The sequence below is a fragment of the Gastrolobium bilobum genome, unplaced genomic scaffold (genome assembly GCF_033153095.1).
Source record: "Gastrolobium bilobum isolate Gb01-03AN ecotype WA unplaced genomic scaffold, APGP_CSIRO_Gbil_v1 utg7600, whole genome shotgun sequence".
NCBI lineage: Eukaryota > Viridiplantae > Streptophyta > Magnoliopsida > Fabales > Fabaceae > Gastrolobium > Gastrolobium bilobum.
This window is the reverse complement of record NW_026897674.1, coordinates 549,480-576,002: the sequence shown is the minus strand read 5'-3', so window position 1 is coordinate 576,002 and position 26,523 is coordinate 549,480. Positions and strand designations below refer to the sequence as shown.

Genomic DNA, 26,523 nt, shown 5'->3' with positions numbered 1-26,523 from the left:
ATTGAATATTAAATATAATATATGCAACATAAATTAAAAATATTATTTAATATTAAAACGTGTCCTAACGTGTCGAAATTTAACATTTTTTAGAATTAATATATCGGAGTGTCGTGTCGTGTCATGTTCTGTGTCTCGTGTCGATATCCGTCCTAGATAAGTTTTCATGTTAGAAATATTGCAATGGAATTGTAATAGCCGTTGACAGTACTGGAGACCCTAAAACAATACAAATTGATGAGTGCTTGATTACAAACAATTATGTAAATGTGTAATAACTTGCACACAAATAACTTTCGTGCTTAAAGATACATGAAAAAAAAAAGAGACAAAGGGTGACATTTAAAAAGAAAACAAATAGACAATATTCGGGCTTAAATTTACACTACTTGCATATAAGAGTTAATATCGGTCTAGGCATTCAAATATAATTGTTTTCAAGGTTGGTGAGGATAAAGACGAATAGGGAGGCCCTGGGCAGGAATAGTCATGGGATTAACGATAGTCTTCTCATCAGGAATAATCTTATCCCACTTAAACCTCTTCACTAAGTTGTGCATGAAAACCAGTATTTCCAATCGTGCATACTCTTTTCCGGGGCACATCCTTGGTCCTCCACCGAATGGCACATAAGTGTAAGGAGCTAATCCTTTTCCTTCGAATCGACTCGGGTCAAATTTCTCTGGCTCCGGAAAGCACTCTGGATTCATATGTGTCGAGTTTGCACTCCAATATAACTGTTTGAGCAACAAAACAGTTAAATAACCTCAAACTAGCTACTTGCATTAACATTTTCATCTATGTTAGATTTACTTCTTTCGGGAAGATTAAAATACTAAGCAAAATTCCTGTGAGATACACAAAACACATGTACCTGTTTATCATGTCATGAACAAGACTAATTAAGGATGTAGTGAAGTTTTTTAAGACTACACTTTCATGCATAAATACTTTGACAAATTCTAACCATAAGCCATCAATTAAAACCATAAATATGTTTACCAAAAAAAAAAAAAACCATAAATATGTAGTAAAAAAATTGAAAAATAAGAAGATCATTATGAATATATCTGTGTGCGTATAAATTTTACGGCAGGTAAAAACAATGTAATTTACCTTCCAGCCTTTTGGAATTGAGAATCCATTGAAGATAAAATCATTGATAGTTTCCCTGAAAGCTCCTGGGAGTGGAGGGGCAAGTCTCATTGCTTCACAAGCAACATTCCACGAGTATTTCATCTTCTCCACGTCACCCCAATTCAATAACTCACCTCGAGATTTCGATTTTGCAATTTCCATTTGCTCTGAACAAATTGAAGGATAAGAAAAACAGATAAGTATATAATATCATAAACAATCACGGTAGTCATTTAATGAAAATGAGAGATGGGAAAACAGGGAGAAAATAAGTAATATGATTAATTGCGCAATTTCAAGCTGACTTGTAGAAAGGAACAGTGCTATTAATTGCACAATTTATTTTTTTAGTAGTGGTCAAATCTCTCATTTTTTTCTAATTGAAAAAAGTTCTAGTTACTCATCAAATTACTGATAAAAGTTAATTAATGGGGCACACTGTTGTCCCTTTTTTTGGGTTTATCAAAGTATATATCTCCCCTCAGAGCAGCTGATAGATTAATCTGCTTGGATACGTGTGGAGTGAGATGGAAATAAGCACGAATCTCGATTTTGGTTAAAACCTTAAACCTCGAAGTAGGGTCTTCATCCAATGATTTTACCCAGTGTTATTAAACCCGGTCCGAGCATCGACCTGATCGGGGTACTGGGTTACTGGGTTATTGGTCAGACCAGTGGGTCACTGGTCAGACCGGTTGACCCGGATATATATATATAGATATATAAAAATATGAACATATAAATTCAATTATATTCTTCTTATCTAAAATAAATTAAATAAGGTTCTTTAAATAAGCTCAAAAACATGAAGCATAAATAAATAAAAATGCATACTATTACTATGTCAATTTAAATTGCAACTCATAATCCGCATAAACATACCTCTTAATGACATTGAACTCATATTTTTCAAATTCAACTACATTAAAAATGACATATGTCACAATCTCTTAATTTATTATTCCATAAATTGCTTCAGTATTGGAAGCTGAAATTTGAGGTCATTGTAGAAAAGTATACTGGCAAATAAAATTACAAAAAAAAAATTAAAATGAGTTCTACATTTTTTTGACAAGATAAAACAATTTTGATTTTTTGATTTTTTTTTTAAATGCATGACCCACCGGGTCACCGGTTTTGACCGGGTTTGACCGGATCGATGCATGACCGGTCCAATGCTTAACCCGAACCGGTCTGGTGACCGAGTCACCGGATTCCGGGTCGGGCCGGGTTTTACAACAATGATTTTACCCCCATATACATGAATCTCGACATTAAATAGGTGTGAGGGACTCAGGAGTCAGGACCAACACACGTTGGTATCCAATAGTAACCTTAATTTATTTAAATATGTTATTCTTTTATATTTAATTTCTTTACATTTGAAATTTTAAATATATTAAAGTCATATGTGTGAATTTATTAATTAATTACCAACTCAGTAAAGTATTTTCATATATTTTTAAGTTATCGGTCACGCATATTTATTTACAATATGTTTATTTCATTCATTTTTTATTTGAGTTTATTTAGTTATTAAAGAAATATTATTCAGTAAAAAATTAGATAATAAATTGACGTGTGTTTTCTAATTCTTAGATTAATGAGTAGTTCTTATCACTTCATCTTATCCAATAATTACCCTTAAAGGAATTTATTTTGTAGAAATTGTGGTTATTGATTTTGGGCTGTATAACAGTGCTCTTAAATTTAATACAAAATATTTACAAAAATGAAAATCTTGTATTTTTGTTTGCATAGAAATTAAATAATAATTGAAAACAAATTTATAAACTTATAAATACTTTATTACTCGTATTTATTTAGGATGTTGTCACAAAACAGGTAGAATAAAATTAAGAGACTGACTTACCCTGATAGACACGTTGATAAATAATTGGATCGGCAAGGTATTTGACAATGGAAGTGCATGCAGAACTTGCAGTGTCATGGCCAGCAATCAACAAGCCAAGAATCTTGTCTGCAATATCACCTTCACCGATATATTGTCCATTCTCATCGGATGACATTAACATGCGAGACAATATGTCTTGTGTTGTTGAGGCCTTCCCTTCAGCCAAATCCAATTTCCTCTGCTTTATGATCTTCAACAGCTCCTTCCTAATGAACTTCGACGCCTTTATTGCTCTGTTGAAAGGTGTTCCTGGCAAGTCTATGGGTATGGACATGATTCCCGCGGGCAACAGATTGAAAGGTTCTTCAAATTTTGCTACGTGGTTTGGATCCTCAACGCTCATGAACAAAATGCAAGCCAACCAGAAGGTATACCTATGTTGAGAGTACGTCGGCGAACACAAAAAAATAAACAAATGCATGAAATAAAATTAATGCAAAGCAGATGCAAATTAATTAATTAAACAATGAGCATAGATTCCATTTTTGGAAAATTTGAGTCAACTATATTATGAAATGTTTTGGTCAACTATGTCACTATTGAGTAACATGTCACCTCACAATTATTCCACTTATAGTCAATGCGGAATCTGGGAGGGACTAGGTGGGGCCCAAACTCATGTAAGTAGTATTTTCTTTTAATCGCCAAGTAACTCCCATTTTAACAGATCGTCCTTTAAACACACAAATATTTTCTCGCAAAATTAAGTTACTTCTTGCAATCTCAAGAGGATATAATTTCGGAGTTGCAATTTCAAGACAACGTTAGTTTGGAATTATAATTGATAATTTTATTGGTTTAATATTTCTCATCTTATAGAAGAAATAAAATTATTTTCTATACACATAAAGATATATGAAGCTCAAGTGAGTGAGGAGAAGAGAAAAAAAATAAACCCCACATATTTTTATGTATATAGTAAATAATTTTATCCCATAGAACTAGGGGTGAAATTCGGTCGGGCCGGCCTACAGGGGCCTACGTCTCGGCCATCAGGCTAGATCTGACCTAGTATATTTTGTATAATAGGTCGGACTCGGGCCTTAAAAAAGCTTGGACGTTGAAATTATTATTTTTGGTGTAGTAACATAATTTGAGTACTTTATAAAGTTGATTCATGGTTCTGCTTGGAAGTTAAAAATTAAGAGGCTAACGGGCCAAGCCAGGTCATTTGTTTTTTTATAAACGGGTCAAACCAGGCTAACAGTTAGACTCATACAAGGGTTGAGCCAGGCCAAATTAAAATTTTTTGACGTAGGCTTGGATTTTTCGGGACAAAGTTTGGCCTAACCCAGCTCACTTTCACCCCTACCTACAACATATATATTAAACCGTAACTTTAACCCAAAAAATATAGTTTTTCTATAACAGAAATATTAATAATGAATAATCACCTCTTGGCCAAGGGAAATACAGTGACATGCGTCTTGTTCTCCCAGTCGGAAGCAAAGTGCCTTTGGGCAAAGGTGTCCATAGTGCCAATATAACATTGGAGAGCTTGCGGGTTCAGAAGCTGAGGGAATATCTTTCTCATTTTTATAGCTTCTTCCTTAGAACTGGTTTCAAGCGACGTTGGGAATATCTTGTTAACGTTGTCAGGCCACCATGACACAACGAGCTTGTTCTCGTTAGAAAACAAGAACTTGTTGCATGCAGAACCACAGAACATAACTGTGGGTTCCCCAATGATTGAGGTCTTGAAAACTTGGGAAGAGTACTTCTTGATGCGTTCATATATGAACTTCTCTGGGTGACCTTTCCACCCGGTGGACAGGAATTGAAGGCTCTCACCGATCACCGGATACCCCATACTTCCCGGTGGCAAGTTGGGGTTCATGAACGGAGAAATGTGCCTGTAAAAAAGGATAAAGATGGTGACAATAATCAGAAGCAGAACGGAGAGATACAATAGCTCCATTTTGTTTCTATATTTTTTTGTGAAAGTGGCGATGAGCATATATAACGAGGGTAGGGGTGGATAAAAATTTGCGACACTATCATGCTACAGCGCTTAAGCCGCTGGCACATTTAACGAGGCCACAATACACATTGCATAGAGGATAGGGGTGGCAATACGGGTCAACCCGACACGACACGACACGATACGTTTTTGACCCGTACACTATTTGACACGACTCTGACACGACCCGTTTTGTAAACGGGTCACAAAACACAAACCCTGACACGACCTGTTGCGGGTCAAGGGTCGACACGACACGACCCGCAAAATTTAAAATTTAAAAAAAAGTGGTATTTTTTGAAAAATAAATAAATTAAAAACAATAAAAAAAAGATTAGCTTCTGTTTTTTGAGATTTTTAGTTCCTTCTATTCTTTTCTATACTAAACAATGACTATATATATCAATATATAAATGAATAAAAATAATAATATAATAAAATATTTAATAAAAAATAAAAAAATGACACTGTGCGGGTTGACACGCGAACCCGCGGGTTGACACGACACGTGATTTGGCGGGTCGGGTCACGGGTCAACCCGCGAGTCAATACCTGTATTGCCATCCCTAATAGAGTATCGACTTAAGAAGTCAAACTCTAGCACGTTTTTTTTTTTTTTTTTAAAGTATGACACGTGTGTTATGAACCTTTATAAAGCTTGTATATCTAAAAGTTCAACAAATGGAATGAATTTTTGATGCTACTGTTGCATCAAAGATTCAGTGCATTTTATTAATGGAAATATTATATTTCAGTCAAAATTCTCTCTCCTCTGTCGAATTATCTCTCTTCCCTCTGACGTGTAATGCACCCATTGATGGGATGCACTGAATCTATGTGCAACAGATACACCTAAGATTTATTCCAACAAATGACAATTATGCAAGAGGACAATTGGGCTTATGAATAGAAGGCCCAGAACTAATTACCCACAAGTAAAAGGTAAACCCTACATGTATGACCTAATCTCTCTCAGTTACTGTTATGTTGTCACTGTGCACACACATCATCTCATTGGCTTATGTCATTATTAGTTGTGTACAGTGACCTTCCATCTCTAGATATTTACTTCAAAGATACCTTAGAGAGAGTCTGGTCCCATATTGACTTACAAGCCTTGGGCTAGGCATATCTGTCACACAATTGATTAACCACAAGCAAAAATTATAAGGGAGGAATCCAATTATAAAGTTGCTCTAATCCAGGAAAGTATAACAACAAATCACGAGTTTCATATATCATACAGAAAGGTATGGAAAGCAAAGCAAAAGACAACTGTCAAAATTTATGGGTCTGGGATGATTCTTACGGGTTTCTACCAAGATGGTTTGATTACATGTTCAAAAGGGTCCTAAAATATTATAACATTTTAAGAAGATAAGTTGATTTTGTGGTATTACCTTCTCACTTTTTATTGTTATTTTATTTCATTTGGCGGAGATGTGAAAAGATAAGCAAAAAATTAAAAATATTTAAATATTTTTTAACTCTATAAATAAGTGATAAATAATTTGGAAACTATATATTAGAGAATAATATAAAAATCATGGAAACTTCATTTAAAAGTTTAAACTGTTAGGAAAATTAGTTCTTTATATGTATTAGAGCAAAAAAAAATAGGTCAATGTTTCAAACCCAAACGTCTCTTGCGTGAAGATTGTGTTAGAAAGATATAATATAAAATTATTAAAGGGCAGCCACTTAGGAGTTTAAGCTTTTGAGTTAAAATTGTTGTTTTCATAAACAAACTAACAATTCTAAAAATGGCAATTATTTTAAGGGAAAAGTGTTTATTTTTTTAAATGACACAACTTATATCCTTTCACTATCACAAAGAGGTGGGACCCACACCTTTATTTATTTTTTTGTCAACTCTCTCTTCTCCTTTATCTATCTCTTTCTTTCTCTTAAAATGACACAACTTTACATTCTTTAAAATGACACACACTTTACCTTTATTTTAAAACAGGAGAAATATATTATTTAGGAAGGCAATATGGGTTCTTTTTTCTAATGTTATTTTAAGATATTTTATCTAATGTTCACCGAAATGATGTTTTTTTGGAGTGAAAATTATGGTATGTTTGTAATTTTAATTTATTCCAGGGTTATAATAATCTTTATCATTCCACTTTTTAAATCTTTCAACTTCAAAACGACGTCGTTTCGTCGAACATTAAACAAAATTTTCTAAAGTAACATTAGATATTTTATTCCCAGGTAATACTTACCATATTTTTTCGCTTATAATCTTTTATATCTTAATCGTTGGTTTTCGTTAATTTGACGGTTATAATTTATTGAGAATTAATAATTAATTAATAGAAAAAATATTTATCTTTTTCGTTTTAGATCCTAACCATTAATTTTCATCAATCAACGGTTAAGATTAATGGTCAAACTTATTAATTAATTATTAATTCGCAATAAAATTCAATAAATCATAACCCATGATTGACGAAAATCAACGATTAAGATATAAAATAACACAAAATTATATTCTTTAAAAGGACAAATACTTTTTCTTTAATTAATAAGTATGATCCAATAAATTTTAACATTTAAAATCTACAGTTAAGATTTAATTATAAAATATCTAAGTAAAAAGAGGTTGTAAATTTAACATCATTCGTATAGAATTTGAAGCTGTCAGCGCAATCTTTTCGTTTTCCAAGCAAAACTGTCGTTATTGAACAAACCCCGTCACGTTTCAACAAGTCGCACACCATACAGTATTATAGTTATTAGTGGTGCTATTTGCGTACGGAATTTTTGCATTATTTCTACATTAACATCAATGATGTCCAACTACTAGTGTGTAAGTATCATTTAATGTCCAACTACTAGTGTGTAAGTATCATTTAATACATTTACAATACAGATGACTTCCAACGGCTTAGGTAGGAGGCAAGTAAGTCTCATTTCATACATTTATAATACCGATGACTTCTAATTAAAAACTTAAGTCGGAGCAAGTATCATTTCATACATTTACAAAACAGATGACTTCTAATTAATGCTTAAGTAGGAGCAAGTAAGTATCATTTCATACGATGACTTCTAACCAGTGTTTAAACACAGAGTGATGGATTTAATCGGGGAGTCATGGGGTCACTTCACTAACCAGTTTTATACATTAAAAAAATATAAATATATATCTTATATGATTCAAAAAAATCAAATCACCAATCATCAAAGATTCAAAATATACTTAACATAATTTAACCAATTACATCCACATGTCAATGTTACATGCTAATCAAAGTATCAAACTATCAAAGTAAAAACATATATTCCACTGGAGTTAATGAAAAGTTATATCATTAAACACATGCCCTTCGTTTCCTTCTCATGCACCTACAACAGCATGTAAAAGGAGATCCCTTACCAAAGAGAGAACAACGGAGTACAGGCGGCGACGCGATGAATCAACAGTGAGGAGAGAAGAACCAGAGCAGCGGAGGAGAGGGAGAAAGAAAACCGAAGAGGATAAGAGGAACCACCACCACAGGGGAGGAGATCATCGGATCAGGGAAACTGGGTCTGGGCCTGGGAAAAAAGATTAGAAGAGAAGAAGAAGAATGATTCAGGTTTCAGATGTAGTTCTAGATCTAGGTAGCAGTGAGTTTTTATTTTGTTTTAGTCACCAAACGACGCCTTTTGTGTGTAAATATTTTTTAAAAAAAATGCAGTGACCCCCTCTGACCCAGGAGCCACGGGTTCAACCGGGGATTTCAGGGGTCAGAGACGTGCATGCATGATCTAACTGTTGACCTCAACCTCAAAGAGAGAGGGTTAGTGACCCGGCGAAGTTGACCCCGGGGTAGGGTAAGGTTTTAAAACACAGCTTCTAACGACTTATTTATTGTTATATATATATGCATTAATACTTCTCCTATTGCTGCAAATAATACTTCTCCTGACATTGCAAAAAAGGATTTTGTGCAGCAAACACATCTTTTCCAGGATATGCCGGCAAATCCTGGCATTTTTTTAAAAAATAAAATAAAATAAAATAATAAGTGTGTTCCGCTATTCTGTGTCTGCTTCAAAATTTTGCTTTATGCAACGACAGCAGAAAAATGCAACCTATATATATAGAGAGAGAGTTCATTTTTTCAGCAAAACTTTGTAGCGGACACAGAAAAGCGAGACCCACTAGTTTTTTTGATAAAATTACTAGCATCCGATGTTTTATCTTGATAAATATGTGTACGTTACACAAAAACATTGTTTTGCAGCAACATGAGAAGTATAAATGACGTGTGTGTACATATATATAGGGATAGGATCCTTTGACATCGATATTAAATTTTAAAATTTGACACTAAATCTTAACCTCTAATTTTAATCAATTATTTATTAAGAATTAATAATTAACTAATAAGTTTGATTTAGCTGTGTGAACAATACTCAATCATACTAGCAGTAGATTTTAAGCAATCAGAACGTGCGGTTATTTGAAGAATTGGGCTTAGTGAAGAATATTGAGCCGTGTTACAATTGGGTACGAAGAAGCACTTGATTACTTTTCAATTGATAGCTATTTTAAAGGGGTATTCATAAAAACGAAAAATCATAGTTTCCCTGTGTTGATTGCACTCAGCGCACATTATCAAAAAATTAAAGTTCTTAGATATAATTGGAATAAACAGTCAAGATTAAAAGTATAACTGTTGGAATAGAAGATTCTATATGTTGTTATGATTTGCTGTGATATGTTGTAACCTGTAGTTTGTTAGGATATGTATAACTGAGTCCTAGGCGGTGTATGTTTGTTGGTTATCCTCATGGGCAGAAAGGTTGGAGAGTGTATGATCTTAATACTAAGGAATTCTTTGTGTCACGAGATGTCAGTTTCCACGAAGATGAGTTTCCTTTTGTTGCTATAAGTGTGCCTACACCTAGCCCATCATTACCTACATTTATACCAATAGATTCTAATGATTCTGCCAATCCAGTATCTCAATCAACTTCAAATGATTGTGAGGCAGAAGTGCAGTTGGAAGATAGAGGGAGTGTCCATCAGTCTGAAAGGGAGCCGAATGAAGATTCTACATCAAATGCTGATCAAGTGCAAAGGAGTGAGGATCCAGCTCCTGCTCTCGTACAAAGGAATGAAGATTCAGCTCACGAACTTGTGCAAAGAAGTGCAGAATCAGCTCAAAACGATTCTCTTCGTCCAGCACGCACACGAAGGCCTCCGTCCTATTTGAGTAACTACAAATGTAATCTGATTGAGGCACATACATACACTCCCAGTCTCACCTCTTCTAGCTCCACCTCAGGTATACGGTATCCAATTGCCAACTATGTGAATACTAACAATTTTTCTTCAAAACATCGAGTTTTTGTTGCTGCTATTGATGCAGGTAGTGAACCTCGGTCATTTAAAGAAGCAATGACCAATGATGTTTGGCGTAAAGCTATGGCTCAGGAGATACATGCACTAGAAGAAAATAATACGTGGACTATCACTGATTTACCTGCAGGCAAACATGCCCTTCCATGTAAATGGGTATATAAAATTAAATATCATTCCAATGGTAGCATCGAGCGCTACAAAGCAAGGTTGGTAATTGCAGGTAATCATCAAGTTCCAGGAGAAGATTTCCATGAAACTTACGCTCCTGTAGCGAAAATGGTGAGTGTTAGAACTCTACTCTCGGTTGCAGCTGCAAAAGGTTGGTACTTGCACCAAATGGATGTTCATAATGCGTTTCTTAATGGAGAACTGGACGAAGAAGTGTATATGCGCATACCGGCAGGCTTTAATCAAGGACAAGGAAGAAAAGTGTGTCGTTTGCAAAGGTCGTTATATGGCTTACGACAATCTCCCAGGAATTGGTTTGCAAAGTTGAGTTCCTCACTTATTAAATACGGTTTTGTTCAATCCGAAGCAGATCACACTTTGTTCACTTTGAAGCGTGGTTCTACCTTCTTGACCATACTAGTCTATGTTGATGATTTGGTGTTGGCAGGCAATGATTCCCAAGCATGTCAAGAGGTTAAGATTTATCTTAACAAGTGTTTTAAAATTAAAGATTTGGGTCACTTGAAATATTTTTTGGGCATCGAGGTTGCCCGTAGCAATGAGGGTATCTTATTGTGCCAACGAAAATATGCATTAGATATCCTCAAAGAAACAGGTTTGTTGGATTGTAAACCGGTTATGTTTCCAATTGAACAGAATCATCGCTTAGCTCTGGCAGATGGACCTGACTATGATGATCCAGGTCGCTATAGAAGAATTGTCGGCAAGCTAATGTACCTTACGATCACTCGTCCTGATTTGAGTTATGTAGTGCACACTCTTTCACAGTTCATGCAAGCTCCAAAGGAAGCACATTATGAGGCTGCCATTCGGGTACTAAGATACATCAAAATGAATCCTGGCCAAGGTATCCTCCTTTCTTCCAAAAGTGATCTCAAAATTCATGCTTTCTGTGATTCAGATTGGGCCAGCTGCCCTTTAACTCGCCGGTCAGTTTCTGGGTTCTTCATTATGCTTGGAACGTCACCTGTTTCTTGGAAAACAAAGAAGCAACTCACTGTCTCACGCTCCTCAGCAGAGGCTGAGTACCGCTCCATGGCTGCCGCGACAGCAGAATTGATATGGTTGAAGTCTTTTCTTGCTTCACTTGATGTTATCCATGTTGATCCTATGGAATTATGTTGTGATAATCAAGCCGCTATACATATCGCGGCAAATCCTGTGTTCCATGAGCGAACTAAACACATTGAAATTAATTGCCATTTTGTCCGGGAAAGGTTGGTTTCTAAGACGATTCGAACTACTTTTGTTCGTTCTCATTTGCAACTCGCAGACATTTTCACCAAAGCACTTGGTCGTGTTCCATTTCTTGCCGTTCTTTCCAAGTTAGGCATTTCATGTCTTCATGCTCCAACTTGAGGGGGAGTGTTGGAATAGAAGATTCTATATGTTGTTATGATTTGCTATGATATGTTGTAACCTGTAGTTTGTTAGGATATGTATAACTGAGTCATATTGTAATTAGGTGTAGTTACTTATCTTTAGGAAGTTGTTTTACTATTTGGTAACAGACTGTTTGGTAACAGCCGTAACAGCCTATTCTATTTAAGATACATTGATTTACAGTTTTAAATCAATGGAAATACTATCAATTGATACCATTTATCAATAACTTACACTGGTGTAAAATGATCCTGATCCTATATATATATATATATATATATATATATATAGGATCAGGATCATTTTACACTACACCAGTGTAAGTTACACTTTTTAGTAATATGAGCCATTAGATACAAGTAGATCAATGATCAAGATTGAGTGTAAATATGAACCATTAGATATAAGTAGATCAATGATCAAGATTGAATGTAAAACTTCTAATTCTTACACCAGTATAAGAATATCCTATCCCATATATATATATATATATATATATATATATATATTTGGCTCAATATTCTTCACTAAGCCCAATTCTTCAAATAACCGCACGTTATGATTGCTTAAAATGTACTGCTAGTATGATTGAGTATCACTGTATCACTCTGTACTTGCCAAGCTGTTTGGGCTATTTGTAACCTAAAATCAGAATAAGCTGAATGCTAATCCTTGTGGACTAGTTTGTGTTGTTGATGTATGAACCGTATCAACTCTTGCGTACATGTGACATAAATTATCTGACAATGGATTAATTGATTAGTTTGTACAAATTAAATTGCTTTTATTATTTTTCCATTGTTTAATCATTTTATTAAACATGAATCATCTGCCAGCAGCTTGATTGCACCTCACTGCACGTGAATCATTTTAGGAATTCATTACCATGAAAGGTTGGGGATTCGTTTCAGTGAATAGAGGAGCATGTGTAGAGTAGAGGGACTGAGCCAGTATGGGAAAAAAGTGGAATGGTATTGAACTTTTTAGAGGGACGACGAGGGAGTAGATGTTCTTCTTAGAGGATGAAATATATCAATAAGCAATATGAACTACAATTGAAAGAGGATCACCGTTGAAGTCTCAATCAAGCTAGAATCAAGGGAGAGTGATTGGATTCAATTATGGCTGGAATACTGCGGAGATTTTATTTTTTGCGAAGTTTCAATACAGAGAGCAAAGATGAAAAGATGACTCCTAGAAATAATGAAAAGATGGCTCCTCTAGAGTGACAAGTGTTTGATTGGTTGAAAGTGTTATCTTGCATATATATACATGTTTGACTATTCATCTTCAAAACCAGCATTTTTTCTGTAAGTTATTAATATATACTTGGCAATGCTGGCTTAGGCGTTTAGCACCTTTTTGTAGCTCCACCCTCTCTCCCCGTTACTTCAATGTAACTCTCGTTCATGTGCAGTAGTTTTTATTCTGCGGCATCTGTAAATTATGCTGCATTTAGGTTTCGAACCTTGGTCTGATTTTTCAGAATCATGTTTAATCACTCAATGGTGTTATTTGATGTCCCTAAAAAAAGAAATCACGTTTGAATGTATATTTTACATAAACATCTCCCTGTTTTAATTTTCTTTCTTAACGCGAGGCCTTATAATTTTTACATTTTATATATCAATATGGACTATAACGCATATAGTTCAACATCAAAAGTATCTTTAACCCAAAAGTGTCGGTGGTACATGAATCTAATAATATATGAGTGGAGATTAAAAGAAAAGGAGAAGGGAGAAATAAGATAAAAAACAAGAGAGGAAAAAGAAGGAGAGAGGGGAGGGGATTGAAGAAGAAAAGAACTAAAAAATGATCATATAAAACATAGGAATAATAACGATCTAACCTTCCACTCTGTTTATAGCTATAGTTATATTTGACCCTTTTTAATTTGGTAGTATGGTATCAATGAAACCAAACAAATTCAAAGAATTAGCTCTTGAACTTGATCTCCTTGGCAAGTCTTTTCTTTGGGTTGTGCGTACTGATAACCGGTAAAGAGGTAAACAACGCATACCCAGATGAATTCAAGGGAAGTCAAGGTAAAATTGTTAGTTGGGCGCCACAAAAGAAGATTTTGAGTCACCCTGCATTAGCATGTTTCATTAGCCACTGTGGTTGGAACTCTACCATAGAAGGTGTACATCATGGGGTGCCTTTCTTGCGTTGGCCATTCTGGAGTGATCAACTTATGAACAAGACGTATACTTGTGATGTGTGGAAGGTTGGCCTTGGATTTGACAAGGATGAAAATGGATTAATATCAAGGGGAGAGATAGAGAACAAGGTGGAGCGAGTGGCGGAGCCACTCCTATGCCAGCAGGTGCCAAGGCACCTGTTTGGTTTTAAAAAAATTTATTTATTATATGTAAATATATAATTAATTATAATTAACAAAGATTAAATTTATAATTTGGCACCACCTAAATAAATATAATTATATTTATGTTTTTCAATTAGAAAAATAAAATTCAATACTCAAATCTTTTTACCTGACTCGTAAATTAAAATCACTTTCAAAGTCCTAATTTGTGACTTACAATTGCAATCAGATTTCTCTCTCTTGCTCCTTTTTTCATCTGACTTGTTGCACAACTTGCTAGCTCTGCGAGACTTCCATTGAAATAGCAATGGCTTACGAAATGAAAAGATGGAAGAATCAAACAAAAATATATTTTGTAAATAGAAAAGTATAATGAAGGAGAATCCCTTTAACTCTAAATGTTGTCTTTATGCTTTAATTTATAGTTAATATCTCAATTATAAAGTGAAATTTATAGAAAAGTATTATATTTGTGTGTTTTCATATCCTTATGACAATATTTGGTTCATTACTTATCATGCTATGGGAGGAAAGTGAAATTCTTATGTTTGAAATGCTTACCCAAAAAGTTAGTGTCTTTTTATATGTTTGCTCTGATATTAATCATTTAGAAAAATATTTATGCATTTAATGCATATAAGTTATCTGCATTTACTCTCAAAATAACGTCGTTTTGGGATTGAAAAATTAAAAAAATATAATTATAAAGACTATAATAATCCTAGAATAAATTAAAATTACAAAAACACCATGATTTCCGTCTCAAAACGACGTCGTATTGGGCTTACTGCAGATAACTTATCTACAATAACTGCAGAAAAAACGAACCCATAATCATTAACGATTGTTCATTTGAATTTTCAATGTTTTCTGATATTACTTAATACATAATTTAAATAACTATGCTAGAATTCATAATAATTTTTTTTTTGATTAATTTGTATAATTACGATAAATATCTTGATAATTTAATATGTTAAAATTTTTTGGCACCACCTAAATTTTTGGTCTGGCTCCGTCACTGCTGTGGAGCAACTACTAGAAAATGAAGAAATAAAAGGAAGATCTTTGAAACTAATGGAAATGGTCATCAAGAATAAAGCAGAAGGTGATGCGAATCTCAACAAGTTTATCAATTGGGCCAAGGAATAAGAATATGCTCTTGTTGTCAGTCGATGCTTCAATAGAATTCTGAAATTGAGCTTGCGCTAGCTTAATAATTTAACAAAGAGTTTGAATAAATGAAAATGGAAAAGAGAGAAAGCATATAGTTATGGGGTTTTATAAATCTCATGCAATAAGAGAGAAGTTTTTTATGCTATAGATACAACCATGTTTAGAACCCACCCTATGAGAGTATATTTTCCCATAGTAGGTTCCTATGAAGCATCAACACTTCAAAATCCTTAACATGTCATGTTCGATACTCTGACACTTCCCGACACTCCAATACTTGGTGCAAAGACTCAAAAAAGTTCAAAGGTTACATTGTGTAGCATTTTAAGTTCCAACTATTAGATTCATTGAATTACGATTACTATTTTATTGAGTTTAATATAAACATTTGGGATATCTTATGTTTCTTTGCAAAATTAATGGGTATTATAAGTTTAACTTTATTTTTTTGTTAAATTATTGAATATTAAATATAATATACACTATATAAATTAAAAATATTATATAATATCAAAACGTGTCCTAACGTGTCAAAATTTAATATTTTTTAGAATTAACGTGTCGGAGTGTCGTGTCGTATCACGTGTCCTGTGTCGGTGTCGGTGTAACATAGGTAGATTCTGATCTAACTGTTGGAGAATATACTATGCTTTTAATATTAAATATAGTTCAAATAATAATTAAAAATATAGTATTAATTAAATAAAATATTAAAAGATAGTAAATTGCCAATAAATAGATAAGATCCTAATCTTTGTTGTTGTTTCAGGTTGTTTCATACTAGAATAACAAAGTACTAACCTGATAACGATGAGAAGATGAGAACGCAGTTGCAATCTGAGGAATATCAAGCAGAAATAAAGACATAAATAAAAATAAATTATTTGGTCACGATCGCTCTACCTCTCGCTTCAGCGAGCAAGTAAGCGAGCAGCACAATTAAGCGAGCAAGTGAGCAAGGAGAAGGAAATTTCTCGCTGAGCAGCTCGCTTCAGCGAGCTGGCCTAGATTAAAGGGCCAATTTAACTCTTAAATACAACGCGACAAAGCCTTTGAAAGGAATTCGGAAGACGGAGGACAGCAGACCTGATGATGGCTGCGGCTTAAGCAAGGGAAAAGCTCCGTTCCGGACCTGAGGAGCGGAGAAACGGACAAAGCTTCACCCAACACTAAATTATTTTATGTTAAGTTGAAGTTTTTTTTTTAATTTTTTTATTTTTTAATACATTTAGAATTTTATTAAAAAAATTTCGGGGCGCAGCCTCAGAACCCACCACTAAATATGCACATACAAATACAATTTTTTGGGTCCGCCACTGCACTTACGGTTATACAGTTAACCAAAGTCACAAGTTTTTCGGTCTCATCACAACACAACTTAATTAGCACAACATATACATCTCAACCTATGAAGCAGCGACACTTCAAAAACCCTAACATGTCGTGTCCGACACTTCCCGACACTCTCGGACACTCCGACACTCCCCGACACTCCAACACGCGTTATTGAAATTCAAAAAACGGTTCAAAGGTTAAATTGCGTTGAGTTTTTAGTTCCAACTGTTAGATTCGTTAGATTATGATTATCATTTTATTGAGTTTAATATAAATATTTGGAATATCTTATGTTTCTTTGCAAAATTTATAAATATTGTAAGTTTAGATACATTTTTTGTTGAAGTATTGAATATTAAAGATAATATATACTACATAAATTAAATATATTATTTAATATCAAAACGTGTCCTAACGTGTCGAAATTTAACATTTTTTACAATTAACGTGTCAGAGTGTCGTGTCGTATCGTGTCACGTGTCCTGTGTCAGTGTCAGTGCTACATAGATCTCAACTATCAACATCAACCACCATGCACCCATGATTGTATATATGGTTCTGCGTAATATCACCCAAGTAGATTTTATGGAACTCGTAATTAACTCATAGAACCTCATGGAGAATAAAGATTCACAAGTTTAAAAATAAAAATATCTCTATGTGAAACAGAGAAGTAAGAACACAAGGTAAAATTTTGTATTAGAATGAATAACTTATGTATTGATATGCCTCCAGCATATAATGTTTTAAAAGATAAAAAGAGCAAGGTTTTAATCTAAATTGAGTTAAAAAACTCCTAATCAAGATAAAGATTAATAATCCATATTTAGACTCGCTCTTGTAAAATTCTTGTGTTTTGTAGGTAAAACTACATGGAAAAGAGTGAAATTCAAAAGAGCAAAAGAAGGAAAAATCAAAGTCCCCCGCGCTAGTAGCTCAGGATTGGCGTTGTCAGAACCATAGAATCTTGAAGCCACTGTCTGACCGCACCAGTAGTGTGGAACTCGCGCTAGAAGCACCAGCACTGCACAAATCACTCGCGCCAGTAGCACGGAAGTTGCGATACTAGCGCCATGGCCAAAATTATGCTTTAGCATACCCGCGCCAATAGCATGGGATTTTTAAGTGGATGTCAAATTGCATCTGAAGGAGGATTGTATGCAAAGATTTGATAAAAATTTGGGCATATTCGGAATTAAGCTATAAAAGGAGAATGTAAACCCTTATTGAGTATCTTTGGCTGAAGCAATTTTCGTTTTTAGAGAGAAAAGTTGAGAGCTGGAGATCGAAGATTTCAGAAAAAGAAACTTGAAGAAGATCGTTCAATATTGAATCTCTTTCTTCTTCTTCTTCTTCATAATTTCATCTATTTCTTTTTATTTCTTTGTTTTGTTTATGCCAGCTATGTCTGGCTAGTTTTTTTTGTAGTTAGAGTTATGGATCCGACGTGAATCCTTTTGTGGTTTAAATTTTTTCTTTAATAAATTGTCTCAATTGTTTGTGTTTTACCTTGGATTAATTTTATATATTCATGTATGAATTGATCACTCTTATAGAGATTTGAAGGTTAGGGTTCATAATAGGCATATTGGGATTTTAATCCTGACGGATGTAAAATATCAATTCTTGCATGATCTAGACATAGGCTTGCTTAGATTGCAAACTTTTAGAATTGATCACGCTTAATACTTAATCTAAGAGGAATTACTAAGACATTAGGGTTCTAATTGGGTTAAAAGGTTAAAGTCACTAAGAAATTAGGATATAACAAACTAATTAATTAGAAGGTGAATTGTTTGAAATAATTGAGCTATTTTAATATTGAAATTAATTTAAGCTACTAAAAGAGGATCGAAGGTGAAATTTTTCCTAGCTACAGCTTCCGTTATTGAATTCTTAATACACGTTTTAGTTGGCAAAAAAATTAAGTTAATGATTTTTAATAAATTAATTACGTATTTATTACAGTTTTGAAAATAATTACATATTTATTGTACAATATGACGCATAATTTGGACGTCAACGCCTAAATTGAGCATCACTCAAGAGGCAATCACGCTTAATTTAGGCGTCACTTATCAGGTGTTGACACGTGTCATATTTTTTTCCAAATAAAGAAATAATTTAATCATAAAACTTCTGAAGGCCATAACTTTTGACTCAGGTATCCAAATCAGGTAATTCTTTTTTTGATTTCACATAACTTTTCGAGATCTACGCAATGACATCTCATTTTACATATTTTATTTCTAACAAACACAATTTAAATTTGCAAGAATGGTATTATAAGAGCGGTTAAACCCAGAAGCCTCTGAGTTTTGGATTTGTGATTTAATATAAAAAAATAAATAAAATTTTGATTTGTGATTTAAATCTTTTTAAAATAATTTTTTTTATTATAACAAAAATTTGGTTTGTGATTTAAATTAAAAATAAAAATAAAAATTATTATTATTAAGGAAAACAAAATAAAGATTTGATTTGTGATTTAAACTAAAATAACAATTTGAAAAAATCTGTAGAAATAAAGGAAATAATTAAATAAATATTCTAAATCTCTAAGGAAGAAGGATATTATTTTTGAAATTAATGATTAATGCTATAAGCTTCTGTGTTATTATTTTTGGTCTAAAATTAATTAAGGCTTATGAATGGTTTTTCAAAAATAAAATTACCTAAATTAGGCGTGATTGCCTCTTGATTGAAATCTAATTTAGACGTCATTGCTGACGTGTCAGGTGTTGATACGTGTTGACACGTGTCACATTTTTAAACTCCGAAGCCTCTGAGTTCTCGGTTTGTGATTTAATATAAAAAATAAATCAAGATTTGATGTGTGATTTAAATTAAAAAAATAATTATTATTATTATTAATAAGAAAAACAAAATAAAGATTTGATTTGTGATTTAAACTCAAAAATTAATTTAAAAAATATGTATTAATAAAGGAAATAATTAAATAAATATTTTAAATCTCTAAGGAAGAAGGATTACCTGATTTAAATTTAAATTATGTTTGTGAGAAATAAAATATATCAAATTAGATTTCATTGAGTAGACTTCAAATGTTTTATGATTAAATTATTATTTTTTGGGAAAAAAATATGACACGTGTCAACACCTGATGAGTGACGCCTAAACTAATCGTGATTGCCTCTTGAGTGACGCCCAATTTAGGAAATTGGACGTTATATTGTGCAATAAATATGTAATTATTTCCAAAATTGTTTTAAATTAATTTTATTGCCCGTTTTAGTTCTCTGCGTTCTTGCCTGAAATTTACTTTCATTGCAATTGCCTTATTTATTTTTATTCAAAATCTTTCTTATCTACACCTATTGATCTGTCCAAATTAGAGAGAATAGCAAGAATAGTAATTGGTGCATTTAATCCTCATGGGACGATACGCTACTCACACCTCATTACTTGTACGACCAATATACTAGTTATCATCGCAACATATATCAATATGGACCAAACTATTATTTGCCTAACCTTATCCAATGAAATCAAATTGCACTCACGGGTATACAGTTAACCAAAGCCACAAGTTTTTCGGTCTTATCGCAACACAAATTAGTTAGCACAACATATACATCTCAACTATCATCCACCAACCACCATGCACCCATGATTGTATACATGGTTCTGCATAATATCACCCACGTAGATTTTATGGAACTCGTAATTAAGCTCATAGAACCTCATAGAGGATTAATAAATATTGACTAAGTTTAAAAATAAAAATAATAATATCTCTATGTGAAACAGAGAAGTAAGAACACAAGGCAAATTTTGTTTTAGAATGAATAACTTAGTTAATACCGCACACTTTTGCTATCCACTCTTGTTTTATTTTACATTTATTCTTTCTCTCATTGTCTCTCTCATTGTCTCTCTTGTCCATTTTCATTTATTCAAACTATTTGTTAAATTATTAAGCTAGCGCATGCTCAATTTCAGAATTCTATTGAAGCATGGACAGACAACAAGAGCATATTCTTATATTATTCCTTGGCCCAATTGATAAACTTGTTGAGATTCGCATCACCTTCTGCTTTATTCTTGATTACCATTTCCATTAGTTTCAAAGATCTTCCTTTTATTTCTTCATCTTCTAGTAGTTGCTCCACCTTCTTCTTTATCTCTCCCCTTGATATTAATCCATTTTCAGCCTTGTCAAATCCAAGTCCAACCTTCCACACATCACAAATATATGCCTTGTTCATAAGTTGGTCACTGCAGAATGGCCAACACAAGAAAGGCACCCCATTATATACACCTTCTATGGTAGAGTTCCAACCACAGTGGCTAATGAAACATGCTAATGCAGGGTGACTCAAAATCTTCTTTTGTGGTGCCCAACTAACAACTTTACCTTGACTTCCCTTGAATTCATCTGGGTATGCATTGTTTACCTCTTTACCATTATCAGTACGCACAACCCAAAGAAAAGGCTTGCCAAGGAGATCAAGTCCAAGAGCTAATTCTTTGAATTGGTTTGGTTTCATTGATACCATACTGCCAAATGAAACATATATGACAGATTGAGGTGGCTGCAGATCTAGCCATTCAAGGCAGGTTCTGTCTTCTTGCAAGAATGAACTTATGTTGTGGTCACATGCCATCATTAATGGGCCAATTGGTAAGAGCTTTGGTGATGTAGAAAATGCTCCAGCCTCAAGATCAAAAGTGGTGTTACAAAGCCACCATTCTCCTAAATTCAAATTTTGCATCTCTTGCATCATATGTTGGAAGAAGAAGGAATTATCCAAGCAGTACCATGGCATGGCAGCTGCCTCCATCATAGGTAAATTTGAAGAAAGCTGAATTTCCTGTTTTCTTGGGAGTCCTGAAATGCCAAAAGGCAAGTAATTAAGAAGTGTCTATGTCAGTGTATGTTGCACTAATAATTAAGTAGAAATAGATATTTAATGGTTATTCATAAATTGTGGTCATGGTCAGAATTACCTATGAAGTTGTTAAGAAATAATATAATATACTTTAAGGATAGTTTGTTACATGAAAATTCTCTTTTTCAATGAGTTTCATATGAAATTGACTGACTATGGTATTAAAGTAAATGGGGAAGGATCCGTTTACAAAATTTTTTTACAAATTACACTAAGTATGACCGGTCATACACTCTTGATTGAAGTATGACCGGTCATACTCAGTGTAGTTTGTAAACAAAAAGTTTGTAAATATAACTGTTCCCCAAATTAAATATTTCTTACCATTTTCAGAATCTATGATTCCTTCATCGATGAGCCTTTGCATGGAGTTAAAGGAGGCCAATGAAGTTGCCGATGCTGGCCAGAATAGAGCCCCTTTAATTCCCAATTCGTGGCCAACTTCCAAGGCCCATCCCATATTTTTAGTAACAATTATACAAGTAACCTTGTTGTCACTATCCACAGCATTTATATCTTGTATAAGCTTGGGAAGCTTAGCACGCATGGTGGTTATGGTGGATAAAATAACTTTGGTTTGGTCACTTCTGTCATCTTGAGGATCCACACCATCTGGGAGAGACACTAACTTTATCTGTGATTCCATGAGTTTGCCCTGTCCAGCACTTGCAGCCTTCAATCTATTGTAGTTCTCATCTGAGCTCAAGAAAGTGATTTTGCAGCCATATTTGGCCAAAACCTGAGAGAACTGCAGAAGGGGATTCATATGTCCTAGAATTGGATAAGGTATTGCAAGAAAATGTGGGATACCCATGTCCGTGAAGTGTATAAACAGGGAATTAATCTGGCAGAGAGAAGCGGGCAAAAACTATTGGTGTAGAATTATAATGAAACCTAGAGAAATAGTTTGTGTAGATGTGTATGATTGTTGATTTGTCAATGGAGGGATTGTGTGGATGTGTTTGTTACTATTGTTAATATATTATGGGATTTATTAATCTACTTCAATAGAAGATAACTTACCTCAGGCATAGAAACAAGTTATGTGGGTCCCATCATTTTTTAAAAATAAAAAAAAATAAAAAAAGAATGGCACAACTTTTTATGTCTCACTAACATAAGATAGTTGTCTTCTATAAAAGGAGATAATTTAAACCTATATATTATATACATTACTTGCAAATTAAGGTGGTATAGTATTTTAATTTTTATGTTTTCGGGTCAATCCAAACGTAAGCGATGGGTTTTGTTTAAAACAATGATGGGAAATGAGCTTGGACATACATTCGTGGTATGGTCCTCCTCCATGATTTTTAATTTCCAATTGACCTGGAATTATGTACCCTCATGAGCACGGCTTGGCCCTCTCACATGCCAACAGGAACAAAGTGCTATTTATAAAAGGACAATTTTCTTTTGAATTTGAAGACTTTGTTAGAGTGTTGTCTTTCCACTGGGATTTTACGTGAGTGAGAGAATTTATAGCGTGGATGGATATAGAAATGAATAGATTGAGAGAGGGGAATTTTTTTTTTGTGCATATGATCCTTGCATTCAAGAGCTGATATTTGAATAAAAAGTTATTTTTTATTTCTTCTCTCTTCTCTCTCCTCGTTAGTTATAATATTTTGATTGGTCCGGATCACTGAATAAATGATAATCTGGAACCATTGAAATTCTTCTCGGTAAGGGGAAATCCATTTCTCTCTGTTTAGTTCTCACTCCCTACTTAATTTATTTGGAATAGCTTACGCAAGGTATAAGATTTGAAATTTCACATAAGAGACATAAGATTTTAGTACGGGGTTTATATAAACTTTAAGTTCTTATATCTTATAACATAGTTTTTTTTTTATATGAGTTCTTTCAAAGTTTGAATTAATTGGGTATCAGTGTTTTCATCTCCTATAAAAAAAAAAATTTAAAGCCAAATTGACTGTTTATCAACGAAAAAAAAATCAAATTGTCCAATATTTAGAATTGAAAAAATTCAGATTCTTCCGTTAATCTATTGTCTAATTACAAAGAAAAGATGTGATCAAACCCCAAGGGTAGCTCATTTGGCAACTGAGCTCCCAAAGGATTGTTTGGTGCAGGGATTAAACCCTGCCAAAAATTTTCGGTTAGGAGATTAGTCTCGTTCTTTTCCGGTCCATACCCAGAGAAGGTTGAATGGGAATACCTCCTGATCATGATAAATAATAGCAAGTCGGGGCCCGTAAATTTTCAAATGACTTTTCGGAATAATATTTCCAAGACAACATCCCACGTATGTAAGACGCTGGGAACTTTACATATAATAATCACCTTAGTTGGAAACCTTTTCCAAATGATTTTTCGGAATAATATTTCCAATGTGTTAAAGATTTTTTATATCACATGAGAAAAATATTTTTTTTTATACATAAAATAAATATTTTTTTCCAATGTTTATTGCCTATATAGGAAAAGAAATTTTTTCATATAATTATTAGAGAAAATATTCGTTTACAAATTTTTTTTATAAATTACACTAAGTATGACCGATCGTATACTGTTAATTGAAGTATGATCAATCATATTTAATATAGTTTGTAAGAGTTTGTAAATATAACATTCCCTTAATTATTATACGAGAAGTCTTTAACCCTATTTCCATGACAACATCACACCGTATATAAGACGGTGGGAACTTTTCTTCAGAATAATCACTTTATTAGGAAACCTTCGGTACACACGACATCTGGCAGCAGACAGTGGCTCAACCTTTCATTTTCAGTGGATGAAGATTCATTAAGCTCTACATTTTAACCAAAGTCGGTGGCGTATCCAACGGAGACACCAGGTGGTAGTGGAGCTCCGGTGAGGCCTGAGCGTGGCATAACTGGGCTTGGATGCATGTGTTGGCATAGGGAGAGCATCCGGGTCTATCATTTTTGGGGTGGTTCTTTAAAGAATGTTTGGGATATAAATATTTTTTAGATTTTCGAAAAATTAGTATTGAGAATTTTATTTATCCATATTTGTATAAGGTTTTTGAAAAAATTTCTAGGAATTCAATTTTTTTTCGAGATTCTAATTTGTGAATAAATTATATAGCAAAACGACATTCAAGAATAACATTGAGAGGTGATATTTTTGAAATCTGGGTGTTGAAAAAATTGGACATTTTCAATAATATTTAACAATCAACCAAGTATAGAATTAGTAAATTAAAGCTAATATTTTCAGTAATATTTTTGGCTATCAAATAGATTTTTGGTCATATTTTTTAGAAAATTTACTTTTTCAACATATTCTTGATAATCATGATTTTTGGGTTAAAAAAATTTCTCATCTACTAAATATTTCCTTAATCTAAATGAGAGAATAAAAATGAGAAAAAAGAAAAATAACAGAGATATAAAAAAAAAAATTGATATTGAGAGAGATCATCAAATTATTAAATGATCTTGATCCATAAAAAAATATTTCCTGACCTCGGGGACATTTCTATTTACTCTCACACATCTATTTGCTCCTAGCAGTTACGTGACAAATTTCAGAGAGTTTGGCATAATAAAAAATAACTAACCCAATAGGTGCAGCTCATTTGGTTCCTTGGCGCTGAGTTAGTGGGGTTGGACATGTGTTCGATTCTCACTGAATGCATTCTTGGGGAGGGGACTGAACCTTCAGCCATCACTGACCCCCGCACTCCGGATTAGTCTCATAACCGGCTCAAAGAGTCGAAGCTTGTGAGTATACCGGAGGGAGTCAACTCGCCTCAAGAGATAATTAAGGTTGGGTAGCTCCAAAAAAAATAATAACTAATTAATTGCCAGTCAGAGAATGTACCAACATATAATCCAAAAAAAAAAAAAGAGAACGTACCAACAAAAATGTGGGCAAATCAAAATTGATGACTTCCGATTTCAGTGCTTGTTTACAAATATTGTACTTGTTTTGCTTTTTGGAAAATTCTTTAACTTGAATTCATCTCTGGTGTCTTTCCTCGTGTGCTTCATATCGCGTGTCTCATACTCTGAACTTGGCATCCTTGGTGCCATTACATACATAAGTTGAAACTGAAAATATCTTCGGTACATCCTTTATTAAATTTCAAAATAACAATATAACTGATTTTTTTTTGGGAAATATTACTCTCCTTTTGCATAAGATTACTTATCTCCTACTCTCTCACTTCGATTTCCGCACCTCATCTTTTTTTTTTTTTTTCTTTTTTCTTGTAATGGTGGGACCCACCTATTTTATCTCTACAACATAAGATACCTATCTTATGTTGAAGGAGAATAATAAAACCCTTTTTTTTTTGTTCTTTTATGATTATTCTTATATAAATTCCAGTTTATCTTATCTTTAGTAAAAAAATACATACTCCCGTAATATCAATAATAACAAAGATATGCTCCACGAAAAGGATAGTTTCAGTGATTCGATAGCATCTCCAATCTGTATCTACCAGCATCATTGAATTATTTGATTTCTGTCACAAAAGATAAAGCTGATGACCGAGAGTGACGATAGTTTTAGAGTGTGCAATGTGCAATACTTTATAATTTTGGTTGGCAATGCTCGGAGCCTTCTATTACGATAATTTATTGCTCTATTCTATACGAGTCATGTTCAACTTTTTATTTTTCGTTTTTCAGTGCAACTGTCATCGTAATCAAAAAACATAAATTATGTTATTTTAATTAATTTAATATCTTTATTTTTATTAGTTTAATTTTTGTATGCATCTTCATTTTTTGTTTATTTTTTTTTGTTTACAGCACGTGCTACAATTTGCCACCTTGAGTATTTATAACTCAAGCACCTTTCATTTGTTATTCTGTTTTT

The 26,523-nt window shown here is 33.4% G+C and overlaps 2 protein-coding genes across 2 annotated transcripts; both read right to left on the bottom strand.

Moving 5' to 3' along the window:
- Window positions 1–215: 215 nt before the first annotated feature.
- LOC133309205 (beta-amyrin 28-monooxygenase-like) lies at window positions 216–4,970 on the bottom strand. Its single transcript, XM_061509954.1, has 4 exons — window positions 4,447–4,970; window positions 3,011–3,426; window positions 1,117–1,304; window positions 216–737 (listed from the first exon to the last, which is right to left on the bottom strand). The coding sequence occupies exons 1-4, from the start codon at window positions 4,968–4,970 to the stop codon at window positions 438–440; spliced, it is 1,428 nt and encodes a 475-aa protein (XP_061365938.1). The 3' UTR covers window positions 216–437.
- Window positions 4,971–20,553: 15,583 nt separating this feature from the next.
- Window positions 20,554–22,685, bottom strand: LOC133309207 (UDP-glycosyltransferase 83A1-like). Its single transcript, XM_061509955.1, has 2 exons — window positions 22,027–22,685; window positions 20,554–21,641 (listed from the first exon to the last, which is right to left on the bottom strand). Exons 1-2 carry the CDS (start codon window positions 22,514–22,516, stop codon window positions 20,797–20,799), a joined length of 1,335 nt encoding a protein of 444 aa, XP_061365939.1. The 5' UTR covers window positions 22,517–22,685; the 3' UTR covers window positions 20,554–20,796.
- Between the last annotated feature and the right edge of the window lie 3,838 nt (window positions 22,686–26,523).